The sequence below is a fragment of the Eupeodes corollae genome, chromosome 1 (genome assembly GCF_945859685.1).
Source record: "Eupeodes corollae chromosome 1, idEupCoro1.1, whole genome shotgun sequence".
NCBI lineage: Eukaryota > Metazoa > Arthropoda > Insecta > Diptera > Syrphidae > Eupeodes > Eupeodes corollae.
Window position 1 is genome coordinate 114,295,893 of NC_079147.1, and position 23,635 is coordinate 114,319,527.

The following is a 23,635-nucleotide window of genomic DNA, read 5'->3' on the forward strand; positions in this document are numbered from 1 at the left end:
TTCTACAATTATTATTGTTTTGTTTTTAATTATTTTTACTACTATTACTATGAACAAAGTTTTTGTAATTCATATAATTTGAAATAAATTAAGAAAACCAAAATGAGAAGATGATTATGTAATTCAAAAATAAAACAAATATAAACAACAACAAAACGAATAAACAAAGAATCATAATATAGATAATGGCAACTAAAACAAACACGTATTACTATTATTTTTTTTCTTTTTTAATAATATTTATTGTAATTCAATCTTAGAAATTAAAAAACAAAAAAGAAATGCATTTAAAATAAAAATCAAATAAAAAGTGAATTTAAAAGAAATCAACTAAAAAATGCGTGTGTAAGAAAAATTTACTTTTTAAAAGTCTATAAATAATAAGAATAAAGTTAAAAATATAAATTAAAATTAAAAAGTTGTTTTATTTTAATTTTTTATACTTAGATTTTTAGGATGATCTTTTAAAGAGATAACCACGAAATCACGTTTCTTAGATGAATACGGCTGCATTTTGGAATTATTTGTTTGTGTAATGTCCACGCTCTCAAAGAGTTTTTAATATGTTAACATGTTTACGTTTAAACACGGGCTTTAAGAAAATAAGGAGGGATTTAAGAGGAAAAACACGTGCACATTGGTCTTAAAATTTTGAATATTAAAGTGGGAGGAAAAAAAAGAGTACGGTAAAGCATTCCAAAATCTCGGTTAGTGGTTAGAAAAGAATCCATATCCATGGACATACTGTTCCAAAATTGAGGTCAAGATTAAACTAAGCATTCCTGGTAGTGCGAGTATTATGGCTAAATTGTTTGAGGGGCAAATACAACTAACTAGTTCGACAGAAAATTGTTTGTTAAAATATCTGTAAAACAGCGAAAGGCATGTGCTCGAATGGTGTAAATTTTTCGGTTTTAGTTTTATGGCTTATTATTTTCCAAACTCTTTTTTTTTATGCTATCTAAAACACTTACAATTGTTTTGGGGGCACGCGACCAAATATGTGAGGTAAATATATTCAAGTTTTGGACGGTTGAAGGATTTTGTAAATTACAGCCAGAAGGTGTGACAAATTTTTTTGCACCGTTGGAGAACTCCTAAGCACGTAGTAGTATTTTAAAGGATATTGAATATATGATCTGTGATACACATAACGAGTACTGAAAATTGATTATTTTTCTGGATGTAAGTGCCGCTCATGGATAGCGGGATCGGGGGTGGGTTATGCTTTAACGACAGGAGACAGCATTGAGTTTTTGAAGCATCAAATTCTACATGGTTAATAATTACTCAACTGACAATGCTGTCGGGATCGGAATTTGATGAGCTTATCATACGCTGTCCTTGAAGTTACACATCCGAAGGACAAGGATGTACATAAATCTAGAAACTTTAAATTTATACTTGTACTAGCTGACCCGACAAACTTCATACTGCCTCAATCGATAAATAAAAGACCTAAGCTTTTGCATAAATTAATTTCAAAACAAACAAAACGTATAAAAAAGCTTTTTTTTAATGAAGCATAAAGTTTTATTATTATTTTCGACACATCATGTTGCCTACTAAAAAACAGAGTTTTCCTGAAATACTTTCAGGATTTTCCCCAAAAAACATCGGTCGAAATATGAAAAAAAAAAAATAATTTGGCCCTCCCTTACAAAACTAACTACCAGCTGATTGATTGACTATGGGTGGGCTTAAAATCATTTCCAATCTCAGAAGCTAAACAGCGTAAAAGATCTGGTCGTGGGACCAACTGTGGCAATTTTACTTTTCCTCCAGCACAATATAATCCAGTAGATTCACCAGTGTATTTTAACACCTTACAATATTTACAAATTATTCGGCCCTATCTAGGTAACCGTCGCGTCGGAGCGGAATTCTCTCCGATTTCTTCCGAATCGGAGACATTTTACTTCAAGGTAGTTGTCCGATCAGCTGATCGGAATTTCTCTCCGACATCCATCTTAGTTCAAGAAACGAAAAATATGGCTTCATCAGAAATAATGAAGGTAGGGGAACGGGCATCCTTCTCAAATATTCTATTCAATTCTCGCAAGTTTTTTTTCTCTAATAATATCATTTCAGCCACCATAGCTTCAATTCCTTTAAAATCATATAACTCAACTAAAATCTTAGCAATAGTTTCTATTTATATTCCTGTCTTCCTGCATAAAACATATTAAATGAAGGTTTTAATCATAGTTTTCCTTCAAATGTAATCTCCAATTCAAAATATCTTTAAAATATTATAAAATTTTTCAGTTGTAAGATATAAATTAAATATCAAATCTCTGAGCAAGCTGCGTATTATAAAAACAAAAACAATAATTTGTAAAAAGCATTTATCTATGAAAATAAAATATCTATCTATCTATCTATATTCCTGCCTTCTTAATTTTGACTACATAATTGTGGGAGGTGATTTTAATTCTTGACACATCTTATGGGGTGATTCCAAGACCAACTTAAATGGTTCACATTTTGCAAGTTGGTATCTAAACAATCACTTTCTTGACTTTCACCTGGTAGCTGCCATAGGCCCTACTCGCCCCAATTCGGGTTCGCACATAGATTTCTTCATGATTTCTTCAAATCTCCGTGCCGGTGATAATATTGCTTATCTTACTTTGGATCTAATTTCTGATCACTTCCTGGTTTTTATGAGTATTCAGCTGCAAAATGATAGTCCTTTTCCGGTTCTGCCTCAAACTTTTTCTTGCTTTAAAGATACTAATTGGGTACATTTTAATAAGGCACTTGGGTCTAAGTTAAACAACTTACTAGTTCCATGTGATCGGAACTTGTCAAATGATGAAATCAAGATTCATATCATTTCTCTCTCTCTAACACTCAAACAGACTGCATTAAAGTGTTCGGTAAGACAAAAAGCCTACATCCCAATCATTTAATCTCAAATGATACTCTTAATCTGTATAAAACAAGAAAAAAACTGAAAAAAGGCTTAAAAGAATTTTCCACCGCTTTGGCGATCGCAGCAGCCATGAATACATCATTCGTCGTTCACTTGCTCATCGATCATTGCGTTACCAAAACATTAAAAATCTTCATTTCATACCTTCATATATTTAAGATTTGAAACAAGTTTTTGTTAACACTATTTTTGTGACGTCACAACTTTTTTAGAGCTTGCTGTGAAGCAAACATTCAAGTTGTCGTATCGACATGTTATATTTCTCATCTTTGGTCCAACAAACTGATATATCAATTAACTTTAAGGTGTAGAACAATAAAAAATTGCTGTTAATATTATAGATAAAATATAAAATTGTTCCGTCTATAAGGTATTATGAACAATAAATGTTTGTTCCAAAGCAAATTCTTACAAAAGTTGTAGTGACTAAATTTTAAAAAGAAATAAGGATTCCAATTAAAATAACGGATACTCTTAAGGGTAGTTTATTAATTTTTGTATAGTATTTAACAAGCTAGTCCATATTTTATTTAAACATAAAGAAAAGTTGATAAGGTGTATTTTTGTTTGTATATAAAAGGAGTCATTTTTAATATTATGGACAGAAGAGTTCCTTAAAAACCTTATTACAACGCCGACATAATCAATACAAGATTAGTTAAAAAAGAGGCTGGGATGCGACCCACACTGATAACTTTTGTTTGTAGCTTTTCGTGTTTTGTTTAAAAAGTTATCAGTTAAATTATTTCAAAAAATTAAAAATTACCGACAATATTTTGCATATGATAAAAGAGTTATACTTTAAAATATATTTTGGTTAACGCAATTTGTATTTGAAAACCAATTTTATTTTTACTAATTTTAGTAGCATTTCTTAAAAGTTTTTATTTCTAATATAAACAAATACAAATTGGATGAATAAAATTGAAGCCAATGTTTTCTATTATTCACGATTATCGACAACCGAACATGGATTTTTACCAATTTTGCGTCTTATTTTTTGTAGATTTTATTTTTTTATATAATAAAATTGCTTTGAACCCTATATCTTAAAGTTTGAAAAAATATTTGAGTCGATAATCAATTTTTACGATTTTTTATTACATTTTTTTAGGTATTTATTTTTTGTTAAGAAACTGTCAATTCGATTTTTCTCAGAATGTTACTGAATGTTGACAACAATATTTTAAGAAAATAAAATTAGTTTAGAGCCAATTTTTACTAACTTTTAATATTTTTTGTTTAGGTTTTTATTTTTTTATAAAAAAACTGTAAATTCGATTTTTCTCAAAACTGTACATGATATCAAAAACGTTATTCTTCGTTTTACAAAATTGTTTTGAAAATAAAACCATTTTGTGTTCGTAAAATTTTCGAATTGAGACATTTTTTTTTTTTCAATTTATAAAAAAATCGTTCTGGTATCACGTTACAATATATAATCTAAACTTAAATTAAAGTCTCTAGCGTTATTGGTTCGTGAGATATTTAGGGTTAACCAAAATGTTCAGCTTTTTTTTTAAACACTATGGTAAGAAAAACCACCCACGCAATTTGCTTGAGAGTCCTTTCTGCATCTTTCTATACTATTATTAAACAAAATTTATTTAAATCAATATCTCAATACGGACGAACGACCGTACGTACATACACACCCACGCACAGAGATCTTTCCAATAATCTTTTATTACGACTCTAGGGACGTCGAGAAATGTCAAAATTTGAAATACGACAAATGGGACCATTATAATAACTTCTTATGGAAAGTTAAAAAGGTGCGTATACGTCCGATAGAACATCTTGAGTATTTAATTGCGTCGTCGCTATTTTCGAGTAACATTAAAACCTCGCAAGATTTACGATAGTACATTCTTACTGTTCTACTTAATATGAAGATTTCATGACCACCGTTACAACTTGTAGCAATTTAATTTTTAAATTAATATACTATCCGTAACTATATTAATGTTGCACTCTAGATTTGTCGACTCTTAAAAATAATGAGCTGCCAATTCCCGTTCCATAACTGCGTCCCTGAAGTGAAGTTTCATTTGGCTGTTTTCATAAACTTCGGAAATCTGCGTTAATAGAATCGTCTTTCTGCTTTGTTGCATTAATAAACACGCTATTCGCTTGAGTTCGATTTTAAATAGTCACAGAATGTTCATAAACGTCACACAAAAATTGAAAATTTTCATCGAGAGAATTGTTTTTGATAACAAGATGTCTAAGGAAAACAATGTTTCAATTTTTTTACTTTTAAAGAATACTCCTTCATAATAAACTTTTTCCAGACCTGAATTCTTTTTCCATGATAATTTTTCTTTCGATTATCTTCTGCAATTTATCTGTGTTTCCTCGATCGCAAATAAGACTATGAACATTTCTAACGCAGGTTCATAAAGCAGACGTTTATGAAAACACCCTTTAACATGAATTTGAATATTTGTAATTGAGGATCTCACGTTTGGAGTATTTAAAATGTTGGTATTTATATTTAAAGAAAAAACTCAAAATTCTTTTAACCTATCCAAAATTAATGTGTCCCATGCTAATTTCAATAACTTCATTGATTATAGAAATATTGTTAAGATTTTGCTATTTTCGAATAAAATAATAATAATAGGTTTTTTGAAACAATGTTGGAATATTTTACGTATAAAACGATCTACCGTTGATCTAAATTAATTAAGTTATATACTAGACAAAAACCTATTATTCGTAAACAGGTATTGCTGCGCAGTTCGGATTTCAGGTTGGAATCTGGTACTCGACAAAAGTCTTGGTATTCTTGGCACGGTCTCGTAAAAATCGAAAAGTATCAGTTATAAAGGGTGTCCCAAAATTAACGCAAGATTTGAATTAAATAGAAAACGCCGTTTTTAGTCTTATTGACTCGTAAAGTACATAGGATAGGGTTATGTATGGAATAACATATCGGACAAATGGCCTCCACGGCTTTGCATGCACATGCGCACTCTTTTGTTGAAATTTTCCATGACCATTCTGCATAAATGTGGCTGATTTTCGTTGATGCAGCGTTGAATCTCCTCCTTTAATGAATGGGTGGTTGTGGGCTTGTTGGCATAAACTTGTGATTCCAAATAACCCCATAAAAATAAGTCTAATGGTGTTAAATCACACGATCTAGGAGGCCAATTTTGATCACCGAAACGAGAGAGTACACGACCTGGAAATGTCTCATGCAGTAATTGAATTGTTTCACGGGCTGTATGACATGTGGCACCGTCTTGTTGAAACCACATATTGGACACATCAATATCATCCAATTTTGGCAGAAAGAGCTGTGTAATCATGTCGCGATATCGAGCACCAGTAACGGTCACTGCTTGACCAGCATCATTTTCAAAAAAATATGGTCCAATTATGCCTCCAGCCCAAAATCCACACCATAAAGTCACGCGTTGTGGATGCATTTGTTTTTCGACAGTCACATGTGGGTTCTCCAAACCCCAAATGCGGCAAAATGTGCTTCATCGCTTAGGATGATTTTGCTCGAAAAATCAGGGTCCATTTGTTGATGTTTAATAATCCATTGAACTAACTCTGTTCTCTGTCCATGGTCATTAGGCTTCAATTGTTGTGCTAATTGAATTTTGTAAGCATGAAGACACAGATCTTTGGTGAGTATACGCTGTGGAGAGGTTCTTGAAATTTGCAATTCTTGTCCACGACGTCGAATTGAGGTTCCTGGATTGTCAGCAACACTCTCACGCACTGCTTCGACACTCACATTTGAACGGCTTGTTTTTGGACGACCAGTGTGTTTGGCGTCTCCAACGCATCCAGTCTCCATGAATTTTTCAATTAATATCTTCACAGTTGACGAGGTTAAAACACTATTCCCACCATATTTTGTATGAAATTTTTGGATATTTCACTATTTTTAAAATATTCTTTAATAATGAAGACACGTTGTTCTATCGTGTAACGCTCCATTTTTAATAACCCTATACTGTTAGCTGTCAAATTGCTTTTTTTCAGGGCTGCCAACACTTCACTGCACAAATGGCGGCAAATTCAAATCTTGCGTTAATTTTGGGATACCCTTTACATCCGCCTAGTATATGTTTAATTTTAAACCTCATCTCGTATAGTCTAGATCTCTTTTCGCAAATTGCGTTTATGGTTTTGAGTTTAACCTAATTTTAATGAGAAACGTTCTAAATACGTACGTTTGATTTTTTTTAATTTCACAGTTTATGATTTGGACTAAGTCCTAGTACCTAGTTTAAAAGTAAGTAAGACTTCTTTTACCAACGACGTTTCCATACAATAATAAATTAAACTGAAATACAAAATATGCGTGCAATAGAAGCAGGTATGATTATCTTCCTACTGCCTAGTTATTGTTTCAGTATTTAGCAACAAAATATAAAAAAACAAAAGCAGATACTAACTTATTATTTAAAAAATAAATAACAAATTGAAATAATCAGTAATAAATAGTAAATAATAAATAAAAATAGTAAGTAATAAATAATAAATAACAATTAATAAATAATACAATAATAAATAGTAAATAATGAACAATAATTAAATAACCATAAATGGTAAGAAATAATTAACTAAAAATAAATAATTTCAATAAATATAAATAAATAAATACATTTTGATTGCGCTACTATAGGGTTGTCAGAAATATCACAGTTTAATAAGAAATTATCAGTTAATTTTCGAATTCTTGTGCAAATAAATTCAACACCTGTTTGATTATGAAGATCATTAGTTGAATGATGACAGGGTAGATTAAGCATCATTTTTAAAATTTTGTTTCGACAAACTTGGAGTTTTTTAATATGGGAGATTGCGCAATTACAACACACCTGACATCCATACAACAACATTGCTTGAAGCACAACCTTTTGTATAATGATCTTATTGTCAGCACTTAAGTGCGATTTTCTATTTATAAGCGGGTATATAATTTTAATTGCAATATTAACTTTTTTAATTATTTTACTAATATGTTCTTTAAAGATAAGCCGCTTGTCAAGGTTTATTCCTAGATATTGCACATTGGACTCCCATTTTAAAGTAGCATCGTCAACTCTAGCTCATTACTATGAAGAAATAATCACTTTCTTTTTCTCGTGAAAAAAATTGATTTAATCTTTCAATATTGAGACCAAACTCATGCGACGAGAGCATGCAGGTGTCATCTGCATAAATCCCTGATTCACAATGCGGTAGCTGTGAAAAATCAGACGTGTACACAATATATAAGACAGGACCAATAACTGAACCTTGAGGGACACCATACTGAATACTAACTAGCACGGATTTACATTTATTAACGTAGGTACACTTGAAAACATCTTCCTAATTAAAAACTTTGGATTATTTTTATGAGAAAACTTGGAATCGCGAATGTTTCCAAATTGTATATAAAAGCATTATGCCAAACAGAGTCAAAAGTTTTTTCGATATCTAATAGAACCAGATCTTCATTCAGAACGATTTTTTTTCATAATGTTACAAATCCTAAGGACTTGATGTAAGGTACTGTGGTGGCTCCTAAATCCAAACTGTTGGTCAAGAAATATATGTTTTCCTTCAATTAATAAGTTGAGTTATTTTTAAAATATTTTTTCGAACACCTTACTCAAACTACTAAGAAGACTGATTGGACTATAGCTACTAGCATTCTCCCTGTCTTTACCAGCTTTCAATATCAGGATGACCTTCGCTATTTTCCAGGTCTCAGGAAAGTATTGGTTCTTCAAACAGTCGTTGATAATAAACGTTAGATACTTTCTTCCTGGTTTGGGTAAATTTTTGAGGTATACATTTTTTATATTATCAAGTCCATCGGTTTTCCTTACTCGGAACTCTTTTATTATAGCGGAAACATCATCGACAGATGCGTATTCATCTTGGGGTGTTTTTGTTATAGAAGAAAAAAATCTATAAGAGGCAGCATCTACCAAACTTATAGTATCTAAATCACTAAGTTGGGATACCTCATGGTTTCTTACAAATTTTACAGCGAAAGCATTCGCTTTTTACTATCAGTATAAAGGACCTTATTAGAAATTTTAAGCGCAGGAATTAATCTCGTCTTAATTTTTATAATGTTAGCAATGTTCCAGAACAGTTTATCATTTTTATGTAACTGGCTGGATATTTGGTTTCATTGGGTATTTCGATTTTTTTGAACTTCCATAGAAATTAGTTTATTAAAATACGTTTTTTTTTTAATTAGTTTTTATATAGGCATACTTACTAAGAATATATTAATATACCTACATTATATATTTGATTTTCGTAACAAAAATGTCGCCCCGTTTTCGAGATATCGGATTTAAAAAAAAAATTAAATATATTTTTGGAAAATCCAAAACAAAAATGTTGACAATTTTGATCATCAATTATTATTTAAAATATTTGATATCTTTTGCAAAAATCGGCTCAAGAGTTACTGAGAAAATTTAAAAACAAAACAACGGTTATAAGGGGGCTACCCTTGTGGAGCATTAGAAAATTGTTTTTTTTTTTTTTATTTAAAGCGACCAATTTAATAGACAAAAGTTACGGAAGAGAAAATTTTAACAAAAATATATCGATTCGTTTTAGGGGGAATTCGAATTTTCGATTTTTGACTAACAAATTAAGGTTTTAACTCAAACTACTTGTTTCGCAAAAGCGTGGACAGACAGACGGACTGAATCAATTTAAATTCAACAGTGTCCCTAAAAGTCTTCTTTCAAAAATGAGTGCCATTTGACGTTGAACCAAGATAAACACAAACAAGTATTACATTTATTTATTTCTTTTGATTTATTAACTACGTTAAAATGTGCAAATTTTAAATACTTTTCAGTACTACAATCGAAATATTTTTTAATTTAGAATTGTTTTATATAAAAATTAAAATGGTATGTTTTTATTACCACAAAAAAGAAAATTAGTTTTTAATATTGAACAGACAAAACAGCATGATTGAATATTTTTTATTTATTAAAACAATCGGAAAGGTTTCGGATGTATTGCCTGTCCAGGCTTTCTAGCACTCTTTGGCCCTGCGCTTTTTGGTCGTTTTTCATTGTTCAATGATGGCATCGATACTGAGAGAACCAAACACTCGGCGGGAAGAGACATTGATGATGTTAGCGTTGTAGCTCGTGTAATTTTTGGCGCTTTCCAAAACTATATAATTCCAAAAGATAATACAATTAAAATAATTAATGAATTGAATTTTCCTTAATGTTCAAATAATTGATTTAGACATATGTATATAATTATTAGTTTATAAAAATAATTATTTTAATTTTACGGTAAATTAAAATTCAAATAATACAAAATAAAAACAAAAACTTACGACTGATGAAAATATTTCAATTGAGTCACCAATTCTACTGTCGATGCTGCTGTTGGCTTTGCTTTACTGCTCAGCGTGATTATATCGATCAATATTTTTAATCATATGTGCGATGAGAAAAAAATGTTCACTAAAATAAATAAGTTCTATAAAGTGTATTCTATATTTTTAATTATGGCTTACTTTTCAATTTGAAAAAAAGATAAGCTCGCTTAATAAAAGCATTCATGAACTACCTTGGGTGTAAGATGAAAATAAACACCTGAACAACTTCTTTTAAATACCTTGTTTTCTTCTTTTATTAATGCCATGTGAAATTTATTTTATTGATAATAAAATTTTTATAATATTAAATTCTCTAAATATATAGTGTATTTTATATAAAGTAAATAAAACAAACTTAATATAATAGCCAATAGCGGTTGCTAACTGTATTAAATATATAAATTTCTTTGTATTCCAAAACTATTTTGTTAGTTTTCTACAAATTAAATTCAAAACAAAAACAACTAAATGTTAATAAGGTGTCTTTTACTTTTATTAAATATGCACAGATAGTTTAAGGTACTTTAATATTATTCATACAAATCATAGATATGAATTTAGCCACACAAAAAATACAATGCAAAGTTTTAAAAACTGTTTCAAATAAAACAACAAAAGTTACATTTCATATATATATTTTCCTATAGATAAACCAATGGCTTTCAAAACAAAAGAAAAATGTTCAAAAGTGAAAAACAAATTTAATACATATTATCATTTTTCTTTGGTGCAGTTTGATTCTGAAAAGGGGTTACGTAATTTAACTTTTTCGACCCTAGGAGAACTGCCTACATATTTGAGATATTCTAGAATCCATATCGTTGAGTTATGTTTACCCTTGACATGATTAACATTCATATTTTTAAAATGCAGAAATGGTGCGAGCGAAGAAGTCCATTAAACAACGCAGTCAGGTCTCGTAACTTCTTTTTTCCTCAAACCGGACTCTGTCAATGTTTGTAATCTTGCATTCCAAACAAAAAAACAATTATTAAAAAGTAATAAAAATGATACCCAGAGCTTTAAAAAGCAATGTCTAGATTAAGCATTCCTGTCAAACTTATCCGTTTGTGAAGAATGCCGATGGGGAATGCACGCTGCTCTATTAAGGTAGGTCAAGATTTGACCGGTGCAACATCGTTCTGGAAATAATTGTGCAAAACCCAACCATCAACACTAGAGGCATGTTGATGATATTGAAATAATTGAAGATCAAAGCGTGATGTTAGTGGAGCGGTTTTGAGCATTGCAATGGAAGCGGAAAAGATGAGTTTAGTGGATATTGAAAGACGATGTCTTGAACAAAACGTCACCATGGATAGATATTACTTTTCGGTAGCTAAGGACTTTGTTTACCTAGACACTGAAATCAAACGAAGAATAACTCTTGCAAATCGCTGCTTCTTTGGACTTAGAAGGCAATTGAGTAGTAAAGTCCTCTCTTGAGCATTCTAAGTCACCATTTATAGGACACTTATCATTCCAGTTCTCATTTAAGGCGCTGAGGCTTGGATCCTATCAAAGAAAGATGAGAACGTCGTAGGATGCTTCGAGAGGAAAATTCTTTGGGTGATTTTTGGTCCAGAAGATACTACGAGGAACTGTTCGGGCTGTACAGCAATACTGACCTAGTTAAAATAAATAAAGCATAGAGTTAATAGAAATCAACGCTCGGCGCAGTAGAGGAAAACCGTGACTCAGGTGGGGCACGCAGGTGGGAGAGGATCCCAACTAACTTGTCGTGCGAAACTGTGTACACCTAGCTGGGACCGAGCCTTTAAAAATCTCAAGGAAATAACCATTATTAATTTAGACTAAAGATTTGTCGTTACTTTTCATTAAGTATCCCGATTCTGAAAGAATGAAGTCCTATCGAAAAATCCGTACACATAACATTCAATACAAACATTTAAACCTATTGAATTTATTTATATTTTAGTAGGACTTGTAATCATAGTGCAGGACAAATTGTTAGTCGAAGACTTTCGCAGACAAAAATCGATTTGCAGAATTGTCCTGCGTGTGGAGAGACGTCTGACATTTTTAGATGAATATACATTGGTCGCATTCACAAAGCTAGTGGCTACGTATCAGAAGTTAATAAAAAATCTTGGTTCAAATTTCATTTAAAAGAGGATAAGTCTTAAAAAAAGGCTATTACTTTACATCACCAGGTGCAGGCCTTCAATTGTGTGGAAATTTAAAAAAATGATAGTGTATAAGATTTGTTAGTATTTTTTTCAAAAACAGTTCTGATATTTGAACATACATAAGTTCAAGACCTCATAAAGCTTTTTAATTTTGTCCAAGAAAATATCTGAACTATCAACTATCATTTTGTTTAATGGATATGCGTCAACATAAATTAATTTTTCAACATCTTAATAACCTTATTTTCCCATTGATTTGATGCTATGAATTAATTATACAATAAACATATTTAAAACGCAATAATCTAACATTTCAAAAGATGTGAGTTGATGGTGTTATTATGATAATTGTAATTCAATATTTTGTAAAATGATAAATAAGACCATGTACATCACTATTTATAAACGAATTGTTATCCTGAAACATGCATATGTATTTTACTGCAGGTACTAATTCTTGAACGGAGAATATATATTTTCATATGCTAATAAAATATTTATAAACTTAATAAAATTTACTAAAGCAAAAACTATAAAATTTACGGTATTTTTGTCACATTATTTACCTTTACTTTGAAAGATTTAGCTATTTTTTTTAAATTCAGACTAAACGACTTATGCATATAATGAGTTCTTGATGCATTTTATTTTACTAGATGAAAACATGTATTTATAATTAGAATATTTAATTTAGTATATGTATTTTTTTATATATTTGGTTTGAGTTAAAAATTTTGTTTTTTTTTTTTGTATTTGTGTAAATATGTTGTTAAATATGTTTTGTTTTACAATAAAGTTTTGGTACAGTATAAATGTACATACGTTGGTATATTTATGTACTTTAAGATCTTATATAAAAATCGTAATAACTTTTTAAATAATAATTTTTGTATATAAATTGTGTATGAAAAATTTCGTTTTATTTATTCACTTTTTTAAAAGCTCTTTAAAAAGATAAAGGTTTGTTTTAAATTAATAAAATAAACAATAAAATAATAATCTTTTATGTGTTTTTTTTTTAAATTAAAACGAAAAATAAGTATGCTTATCAAAGAAAAATATAACAATTTTAAACAAATAGCTTCTTGTGCTACAAGTGAATTAGAAGAAACTAAAAATGTTGTTTTTTATATAGGAATTAAAATTATGATTAATTTTGGTTGATAGCTGTTGCTGTTTGATGTTGTTGATTTAGATTTTCATCGGCACCAGTGGTTGATGTTGTCATGGACGAAGGTGGAGGAGTCTGTTTGATTTTGAATTTGGAAAAAAATATAAAGTAAAAATAAAATATAAATATTTTAATAAAACAAAAAGAAAACTGAAATAGTTTTATTTTTTTAAAAAGTTATAAACAGTTTAGATAGGATCAAGAATATTGAAAGTGATTCGCATTGGGTCCATATTTAAATCGTTCTTCAAATGTATCAGAAATTATGAGTTCCGATTTAAAGTTTTAATTATTATCACAAAATTCGGTTTTCATGTTTTCTTCGTTAATAACTTTGAAGGTTTACTGTAACCCGGTGTCAGCAAAAATATTTCATTATTTTCGTTTTAGTAAACTTTGTATCAATTATGATTACATACATCTCTTTCAATATTCTTTCAATCCTAAAACTTTGATTATAACATGTTGTTTATGATAATGAGAGCACACCACACGTTTTATTATTTAAACAAAAGGTCATCAGCGCACGAATAGGAATGGAATATGGCTAAGCAGAAAAAGGCGAAGGTTCACGCGAGCACTCCCTTATTAAAACTACTCACAATTAATGGAAATTGAATAAATCTTCAAATCTTCTAATAATACGTATAAAGATATTCCTAAAATATAAATATTTTTGTTTGTGTGATTAAAGGTAAATAATACATAATGGATATATTTGTAGTTAAGGATTTTCAAAAGAAGACTTTAGGCGATAATATAACAATAAATATTTCATGCTATGCAAAAGCATTGCCTTTTTTTTGGTGTTGTTAGTTTTGTTTGTTAAATATTAATGTTAAAAAAGTTAGGTGTTGGAATTTATCTATATGCAAAATGCAATAATATTGGTAATACACACATTATTGAAACGACTGCAATGACCAATTTCAATGTGTATTGACGCACAAAGATGCCCATTGCAGAGCTAAAAATAATTGAACAAAAATGTAATTTAATGTTTGATGAAAAATGTTTTATAGTATCAATTAGTTAAGCAAAATACTATGATATTAGAATATATTAATAATTGATTAAACTTGAATTGATAAAAATATTTTAGCTTAATTCAAATGGATTTTACTTCAAAAAGTGCTTGCTAAGTTATAGTTATGTTTTGGTTGTAAACACTTCGATGTCATACTCTGCCAACCGCTAGCATGGAGTCACAAAATTTTGGAATCGATTTTATAGCTGGTGGAATTCTTGAACCCGAAAAAGTTTACTACTTGTAAATATATACATATTTCACCATTACAAATTCATAAAATTAAAGAAGAAATTGGAAACGAGCTTTGGAATTTATCGATATCAAGTTATGAACTACTAAAAAAGTCAATTTAACAGCGACTAAAAGCCAAAAGCTGAGAATCAGCCATAATAACAACGTTTTAAAGGATAACATAAAAAAGTGTTATTATTAAGAGAAGATAACTTAAAAGACAAGTGTACAAGAAGTGTCTGATGCATTTTGAAATAGAGCATATGACTGGGAAACGACTTGTGTTTTCGGATACGAAAAAGCTAAACCTTGTACTACCATGATGTGAGAAAAGATGAGCTTATTTTGAAAAGACAGCACATCCTACTTACGACAGAATCTACTTTTTTTTTGCTGAAAAGGTTATTTACAAAAATGGAAAGCATTTTTGGACCTCAGCCCTGGATTAAAAAAAAAAGACAATGGACGAACCTTTCAGCATAAGGGACTTCATTTGCAGTCAACTACATTCTTTGAACGTAAATTTTGGCTAAGGCAGTTAGTTAGTTTTGCAAGTGGCGCAAATTTCAAACTTAAAACTTTACTTTACTAACCTACACTAACAAAAACTATTAAAAACTATTGTCTATGAAAAATTCGTCAGGCAAGCTACAAGTCCATCACGATTTGCATTTTGTATTGTAAAGAATTATTACTTATATCTTTTCCAATTTGACAAGGAGCCCTTTTACACAAAAGATGAAAAGGAATTGTGCAGAAAATAAATATATTATACAGTAATAAAGTTCAGCTTTCAGTTGAATGAAAAAACCTTATCAACTGTCATTTTGATAGAAGTAGACTTGACTGGATAGTTAGGGAGATTTTTCTGTAACTAACTTTCCAGCCAATTTTCCATTAAAGTTGCCTTAATTGGAAGGTCGCCAATCAGATACTAGAAACTTGCCTAACTTTTAAATCCCTTGTATCGTCTGAACCTGCCCAATGCTCCTTTTCACATTTCGAGGGTTGTTAGAAGTTGAATTCAATCAGAAGACGTGGAACTTTTGCCTTGGCATCCATACTCACTGCACTTTAACATAACTTTTTTTTATAATAAAGCGCACACTCAAGGGAATAATCCTACACTTATGCAGAGACACAGTGCGAGCACTAGGAAGTGGAGAGAGGGTTTAAAAGGAGATGTCGATGCACATTGGTTTTGAATTCCTGAATATTACAATCACTAGGAAAAACAGAGTGTGGTAAGGCAATCTCTGTACTTGACAGTACGGCCGAAGTTGGGCTCGAGGATATACTGATGAGCATTCCTAGAAGCGCGAGTATTACGGTTGAAATGTTTAAGTGAAGGAATGCATCTGGCTATTTCAATAGAGCATAAGCCGTTAAAATAACGGTAAAAAAGTGTCAGACGAGAGACGTTACGACGATGTTCAAGCCAATATATGAACTTATGATGATATTATCAATTTAAACGCTCTACGTTAAATACTATCCAAAAGGCTTAAGTAAGTTGCAGGAGCACCAGCCCAGAGATTGGAGTAATACTCAAGGTTTGGACTTATGTAAGTCTTGTAGATAACAGCCAGATCAGAAGTGGTGAAATATTTCTCGCCCAAACACCTTGCGGCATTTTTGGCGACATCGCGTATGTGATCATTCCACAAGAGGTGGAATACAAGACAGCATTGCGTTTTTGAAGCATTAAATTCCACGTGGTTTTGAGTCCCCATTGAACAATGCTGTTTAGGTCGGAATTTAATGAGCTTATCATATTTTATCGTTGCGGTTCTACATTCGAAGAAGGTAGATATGAATCTGAAAACAAATATGAAAAGCTAAGAGGTGGCAGACAATTTGAAGACAATTACAAAGGACACCTGAATCGAAGATTCCTGATCTAAATTTGCTATGAATATTATGGAAAATTTAATGTTTCTATTAAAAACCGCCTTATAGAAGTTATATGTAAAAATGATAAAATGTACATATTTTATCAATTTGTTCGTTTTTTTTCTGAAATTTGTCATGTGGCCTGATCCTAGGGACGCACTTTTAGTTGTTTCTTCATCTTGAGGAATTCCAACGCTCGTATCCAATTTACCTTTAATTTTATAAATTTGTAAAAGTTAAATACGTACCTATTCCCAGGTAGTAAACATTTCCGGGTACAAAACTGCCACTAGCTATAAGAAGCAAAAATCGATTCTAAAATGTATGGCCTCATTCGAGTGGTTGGCAGTGTATGTATGATTGCATTATAAAATGAGTTATTTTTTCATTCAAAATTAACATGGGAAGAAATATAAATTTTTTTGTAAGTTTTACCATAAGGGCAGTATTTATCGAGTGCCGATATAATAGCTTGTAACTCACAAAAACATAGTGTAAAAGTAACGCCACATGGTGTTATCTAATGTTTACGAAGCAGAAGTTTTTGTTAGTTTAGACTTAAGAGGGAACGTGCGACGAATTAGTTGTGCTTAAAATGTGCGATTTGCTGATACGAGTATATAATAAGTATTTTTGACATTTTGTAACTTATGGTTACGATTACGAACACAAAATAATATTTTTAAATAAAGTGACCTAGTAATGTATTTGTTATTAGGAAGCTTGTGAGGTTATTTTTGTATACCTGTGAAGGTGAAGTCAGTGCAACAGGGTGATCAACATTTTTTAAATAATCCTTGTCATCGAATATTTTCTTATCCCCTCCACCTGGTTTGTGCTTTACATTATCCAAAGATCCAATTTTACTTTGAGCTTTAATTTCTAGCTTATGGGTTTGTATCTGAAAAGTATTGTTTTATTTGTTAAATGTGGTTTTGATTAGTACCCAATGACAATATTTACAAAATTTGGTTTTTATTTTATATAGAATTTATTTACATTAAATAAACTAACTTAAATATACAATATATATATAAGAAAAGTGAAATTAAATTCAATATGGACACACATTTTTTTTAGAAAATTGGCAAATAAAAAATACAGGCATTTGTTTATTGTCGAATGCGGTATTAAGAAGTGCACATGAATTTAGTAAAAATTAAAAAACAATATAAATTTTTTGTTTTAAAAAAACCATAGTGCTTGCCGCATACATGATTTTGTTTATTTGTTTATGATTTACTTACGTCCTTTTGAATATCGTCCTTCTGATAAATGAAATGCCAAATGAAAATTAAAAATATAAATATTCAGAGAGACAAAAATAATTTATGCAATACTTTTATAAGGTGTTTGGGTAACAAAAACGATTGTTGTTATGAAAAAATATAATGCCTTTAGTTTTGAGGAAATTGTTAAGTAGTATGTTATTTTTTTGAAAAATGTTATTCATGCTTCTAACTAACTTATTTTTTTTGTTTTTTTTGTCAACTATCTACGAATGTGTTATTGAATATTACCTTAATGTAAATTATAAGTACAAACATTTTGTTTTTATTTTATTACAGCTAACTACTCAAAATACTTTGATTTTAAGATAAAAGCAGTAAATAAATTATTGTGTTGTTTAATGTTAGTGTTTTTGAGGCAATGCATGATGATGGTAATTGTTGTTTCTAAATCTATAGTTTTAAATCGATTACATTGGTCGACAAAATTACGTTTTGTTCTGTTGCCTACATCGAATCTCGTCTTTCTTCATATCTTGTTTTTTAAACATGCCCCTTTAAAAATGCTAATCACATCAAAATAGATGATTTTTAAGCCTAAGTTAAAATTCAAAATATATCTTATAAATTAGTTTTATGAAGATTTTGAAAAGTAAAAATTGTTCTCCTTTAGATACGGTTTCAAGCATTTTAGTATCATACTTAGTTTCTGAAAACTCTCATTAGTTATGAGTGTTTATTTGAATCTATATGAAGTTTCAAGAAAAACATAAATTTAATATACTTTAATAGTTTTGGAAAACACGTTTTGAAATTATTTTTTTATGCGGATTTCGAATCCAAACTCTTATTTTATCTATTTGTTCAAGTTTTAAAAATACCGGATTTTAACATTATTTTTAAATATATTTCATCAATTTGATATAATAGTTAGTTACAAGAACCAAACTTACTTTCAAACCGTTTTGCGTTTTTATATTGAAACCCATTTTAGCAAAAATGGTTTAACGCATCTTTAAACTTTAGTAAGACAGATGAAATCTAACACTTTTTGAAGTGTTTTCGAATCTTATATGAAATAGCATAAATATTTCAACTGTATTGAAAAGGATTATAGATTTGGAAATCTATCACGGATTTTATTGAAAAAAACCTCTTCATTAATTTAGATAGCCTAGCCTAATAGTTTCAAAACTTCAAGACCTTGTTGGCCAAAACGTTCATTTGATATAAAATAGTAATTGGGTTCTTCTTTAGTTTCGCATATCTACAAGAGAAGATGACTAGCCCAAAAAGTAGTTGTTTGCCCGTTGCACATATTTGCATTATTATGAAAGCAACTCAAGAACAAATACCACTAAAACCCCTTCCGAAGGGAAAGATAAATGTCTAATGAATTAGATATACATTTAAACACCAGATTCATTTCAATATTGATTAGAGAGCATCTACACATAGAGGATAACCGACTTGACTACAGATCATTTGTAAACACCTCGACTGAAAGAGTCAAAGGGCTTTTATTGTGGCAGGCGAGAAATGAGCTTGAAATAATTCGTTTATTTCGAATAAAAAGATTTTTAACGGTAAAGAAGAAAGAAAGGTGAAATATTAACCATCACCACCCTTTTGTAAAGATTTGATTGAAAGTCTCACTCCAAAACGTAACATAACGCATGTTTTGGGAACAAATGTGAAAACGGTTAACAAGTTGTGCTACCTATACAAAAGTGGAAGAGGGTTTGGTGAATTGTTTGACAAATAACCTTTTTAATGGAGATAGATAAATTCTTCTACAAGATTCTGGTGAGAAAAACAAAGCCAAGACAACATAAAAGTGCCTTAGGTTCAATATAGTAGGGTTTAAAGAAACTTAAGATTGGCTCTTGAGAAGTCTAAAATTTTAATCCCTAAGTTTATTTTTTACCTCGAAGACTTCTTACAAGAATTTTTAAACTCTTAAAGGAAGCAGTGTCAAAAATATCAATAGAAACAGTGCGTGCCACTATAGTTCGATGGCAGAAACGTTAAAGGGCTTTCATTAAAGCTGAAGTCTGTTTTAAACATAAAATTAGTTTTTTAATTAAACTAATATTATGACCAAATAAGTGAAACAACAATGAATAGAAAATAGAACATATGGCACGACTTCGTTCATGTATTTAAACAAATTAATAATTTATTGTGTTAGTGTAAATTAATTTTGATTTGTTTTATCTATGCCAAATTATTTTTGATTTTTGTGAGACTTAAACTTGATGAAATGAAAAACACGCGAATCTTTCAATTTTATAAAAATGTTTTTTTTTTTTGTATTAGTTAGCTCCTGCACAATTAACAAATACTTAATCATGAAAACAGCTAGAAGTAGGAATAATAAATGTTCCATGGATAGGTGTAGTGAAGTTAGATAGTTTTACCTACATCTAGACGTTTACTATTTCAAAACAAAAATTCATGCACATTCAAAATGCATAACATTCCAGATTAAAATACAGAGATATGTATACAAATAATTTTTATAATTAAATTCCCTCAAAATCCTGATTTATAATGATCCCAACCTTTTTCTGCCAATTCGGTATAGGTAATTATTTTCTTTTTTTGTAACTATAATGCTGTTTTAAGTTTTCTTAGGATTCACGGTGGTATACCTCTTTTAAAATCTTACCTTTATATCACCACCCCCTGGAGCATATTTAACATTATCCTTTGAGCCAACTTTTGGCTTAGCCTTATCCTTAAAGTCCGCTTTTATTGTATCGATTTTCTTATCACCGCCGCCAGGCTTATGATTGGCGTTCTCTAGAGATCCGATTTTAGATTTAGCATTCCATTGTAATTTCGTTGAAACTATCTACAATAATTATTGTGCATATGTTTATCGAAGTTAAGTAATATGCGAATGTATGTGTGTTTAAAAATGTATATATTGTATTCACGGCGATTATTAATTAGCTTTTTGATTCTTTTTGATGGCATTGAAATTATCTCCGAAGATATGTTCTCTTTTATTTTTACTTAACCAATTGCATGGAGTTCTTTGCAAGGCAAATAATATCGACTTTATTCTACTTTATGCTTGGTAAACAAAACGAAAATATTTTTTTTTTTAATATTACTGTCTGAAGTGAACTGTGAAATTACTTTCAATTTTAATGACGGTGCACATGATGAGTATGCATTGCAAAGATATTTTTGTTTACTTTTTAAAAATGCCTTGAGTTCCGTTAAATTTTGAAAAAAATATCTATGTATATGTGGGAACTGCAATAGATAAATACTACATACTTTGCCAAAAACAAAAAGAAAACTTTTGTGCTAATGTCGTTTTCCATTCCTCAAAATTTATTGAATTAAACAAAAAAAATTAAGTAAATAATGAAAGCAAATTTTAATTTATCTTCTTATTAAAAATATCCCCAAGTTTACGTCAATGGTAATAGAATATGTTTTTCAATATGGAATAATATTGTTTTAATCCGAAAGGTCTCGAATTGTGAATGGAATATGACATAATGAGTGTTACAATATAATTTCTTATAACCTAGGGTCCTCATAGCTTACCTTTTTATCTCCGCCCTTGGGAGTGTATTTTTCGTTTTTCGCTTCGATCCTTGGAGCGGCCTTAATTTCAATTTTCTTGCTTTCGATTTTGATTTTACCTCCGCCAGGTTTATAGGTGGCATTGTCAAGTGATCCTATTTTTGACCGAACAGCCTTGAGATTAGGTGAAGGTGCATTACCCACTTGAATCTTATTCATTGGAACTATAGAAATTAAAACAAAAAAATTAAGTGAAGCAAAATATTTAGATAACATTGCAAAAACTAATTTTTTTGTTGTGAAATAAAAGTCATTACTGGGGTTTAAATTAAATCTAAGAAACTCATTTATTACAATAAGGCAGATTACTTAATCGAAATATTTTAGAAGCTTTTAATATCTACCCCTGAAAAATAGGGAGCAAGAATTGGTTTTCGCAAACATTAATGCCTGGATGCCTAATGCTTAATACCCAATACCTAATGTCTAACGCCTATTGCCTAGTGACTAATGCCTAATGACATACGCCTAATGGCTATTGTCTCTTTTCTAAATCACTAATGCTACCTGCCTAATGTCTAATTCCTAATGCCTTATGCATGGTTGCTAATGGCTGACAAGAAAAATGTCACCCGCTATAGCTAGTTTTGTTTACTTTCGTCGACTTTTCTGTTTCTACATTTTAATTTAACAAATAAGAATCCACTTCGATATTTTATCCTTGTTCGATATTTTATCCTTTAAAACTATGCGTGACATCTGGTAACAGCTCTTCGGAGGCTTCTAAATGATAAATGTGACACAATTTCAATATTATAAACTTGATAGAAACTTTAATACCAACTGTAAAATATTGATGTTATAATTCTTCTTGTTATAGTTATTTTTATCAAAAAAGGGTTAACCTTTACATTCGTAAATGTGTATTAAAGGTTGACAACATTTTTAAATTTAAAAGAAACTGTTTTGTCTTTTTAAATAAGAACTTACAAAATAAATTAATTTTTGTTATATCACATTTTGTGCCAAGGACCTACATACATATGTATGTATATTTAAATAGCAAACAAAACTTTTTATAGAACACAACATTCCTACTAAGCTAACAACTATATAAGATATTTTACATACACAAATAAAATAAATAAAATTTCTGTTATCATAAAGTCTCAGAAAATAATGACGTGTGCTTCTTAATTGGTTTAGACACTATTTTTCAGCAAATTACTGAATTTCAACTAAAATTGCTTAGTCTGAAAAAAAAGAGATTTGCAAGATATTGATGAAGATTTATAAATCATCAATTTTGTACTTAAAAGCCTCCGCCATACCTTTTAAGGGTTTCATGTCAGTAACTTGCATTATTAAAATCAAAAAAATATGGAAATACCTTTCTTAGCTGACTCTGGTTCGGGTGTTTTGAGAGCTAGCCTTGATCTAGAAGCGCTTCGTGATTTATTGGACTTATTCGATGGTGTTGCACTTGGGGGTCTTGAAATGCCTGAAGTAGGCTTAGTTGGTGTCTTGGCGGGAGAACTTGGTGATGTTGGTCCGTTTCGATCCTGAAAATTAGAAGAAGGTTTTACTACAAAAATATCTTTATGACACGATAGTTTTTTACCATTAACAACATTCACTGCACATTGTTTGATTTCTAATAGTTTAAGGGGTTTAACTTCTATTTAAACAGGATATAAAGTAGATATCCGTTAAAATAGATTTGTTTAAAAGGATTAGTATTATTAACTGACAAAAAAAAACACTTCAAGTTTTCGGGAAGCTTTTCAAAATATGAGTATCTTTTTGGTCGCCTGTGGCAAAACTGATTGTTTGTTCAATCGAATGCGACTTAATAGGCTCCATCAACCGTGGCGAAGTTATATTCAGAGCAATGGTACAAATATGGGGGATGAATTGAGGTGCCTTCAAGTTGACTGTGTGTATTGCTTCTAAGAAAAACAAAAAATAAATAAATCCATAGCCCCTTTTTCATAAAATTGTATACAAGGTAGGAGCAAATAAAAGAATTCAGATTAAAACAAAAAGAAGAAACTTTGCCC

General features: G+C 30.1%; 1 protein-coding gene across 13 annotated transcripts in view; it reads right to left on the reverse strand.

The window, feature by feature from the left end:
* Positions 1 to 9,713: 9,713 nt before the first annotated feature.
* Positions 9,714 to 23,635, reverse strand: part of LOC129952875 (microtubule-associated protein tau) — a 30,899-nt gene continuing 16,977 nt past the window's right edge. For 2 of the 13 annotated variants that reach the window (XM_056065800.1, XM_056065794.1), the window contains 7 exons: positions 22,966 to 23,137; positions 21,597 to 21,799; positions 20,701 to 20,886; positions 18,048 to 18,068; positions 17,546 to 17,701; positions 14,548 to 14,613; positions 9,714 to 10,108 (listed from right to left, as the gene is read on the reverse strand). In XM_056065800.1, the coding sequence (XP_055921775.1) occupies positions 9,920 to 10,108; positions 14,548 to 14,613; positions 17,546 to 17,701; positions 18,048 to 18,068; positions 20,701 to 20,886; positions 21,597 to 21,799; positions 22,966 to 23,137 (993 nt within the window). In that variant the 3' untranslated portion in view covers positions 9,714 to 9,919. Of the gene's footprint in view, positions 10,109 to 10,280; positions 10,411 to 10,790; positions 13,722 to 14,248; positions 14,306 to 14,547; positions 14,614 to 17,545; positions 17,702 to 18,047; positions 18,069 to 20,700; positions 20,887 to 21,596; positions 21,800 to 22,965; positions 23,138 to 23,635 lie in introns of those variants that run through there. The other 11 variants (XR_008782412.1, XM_056065853.1, XR_008782415.1 and 8 more) reach the window with 11 other exon arrangements.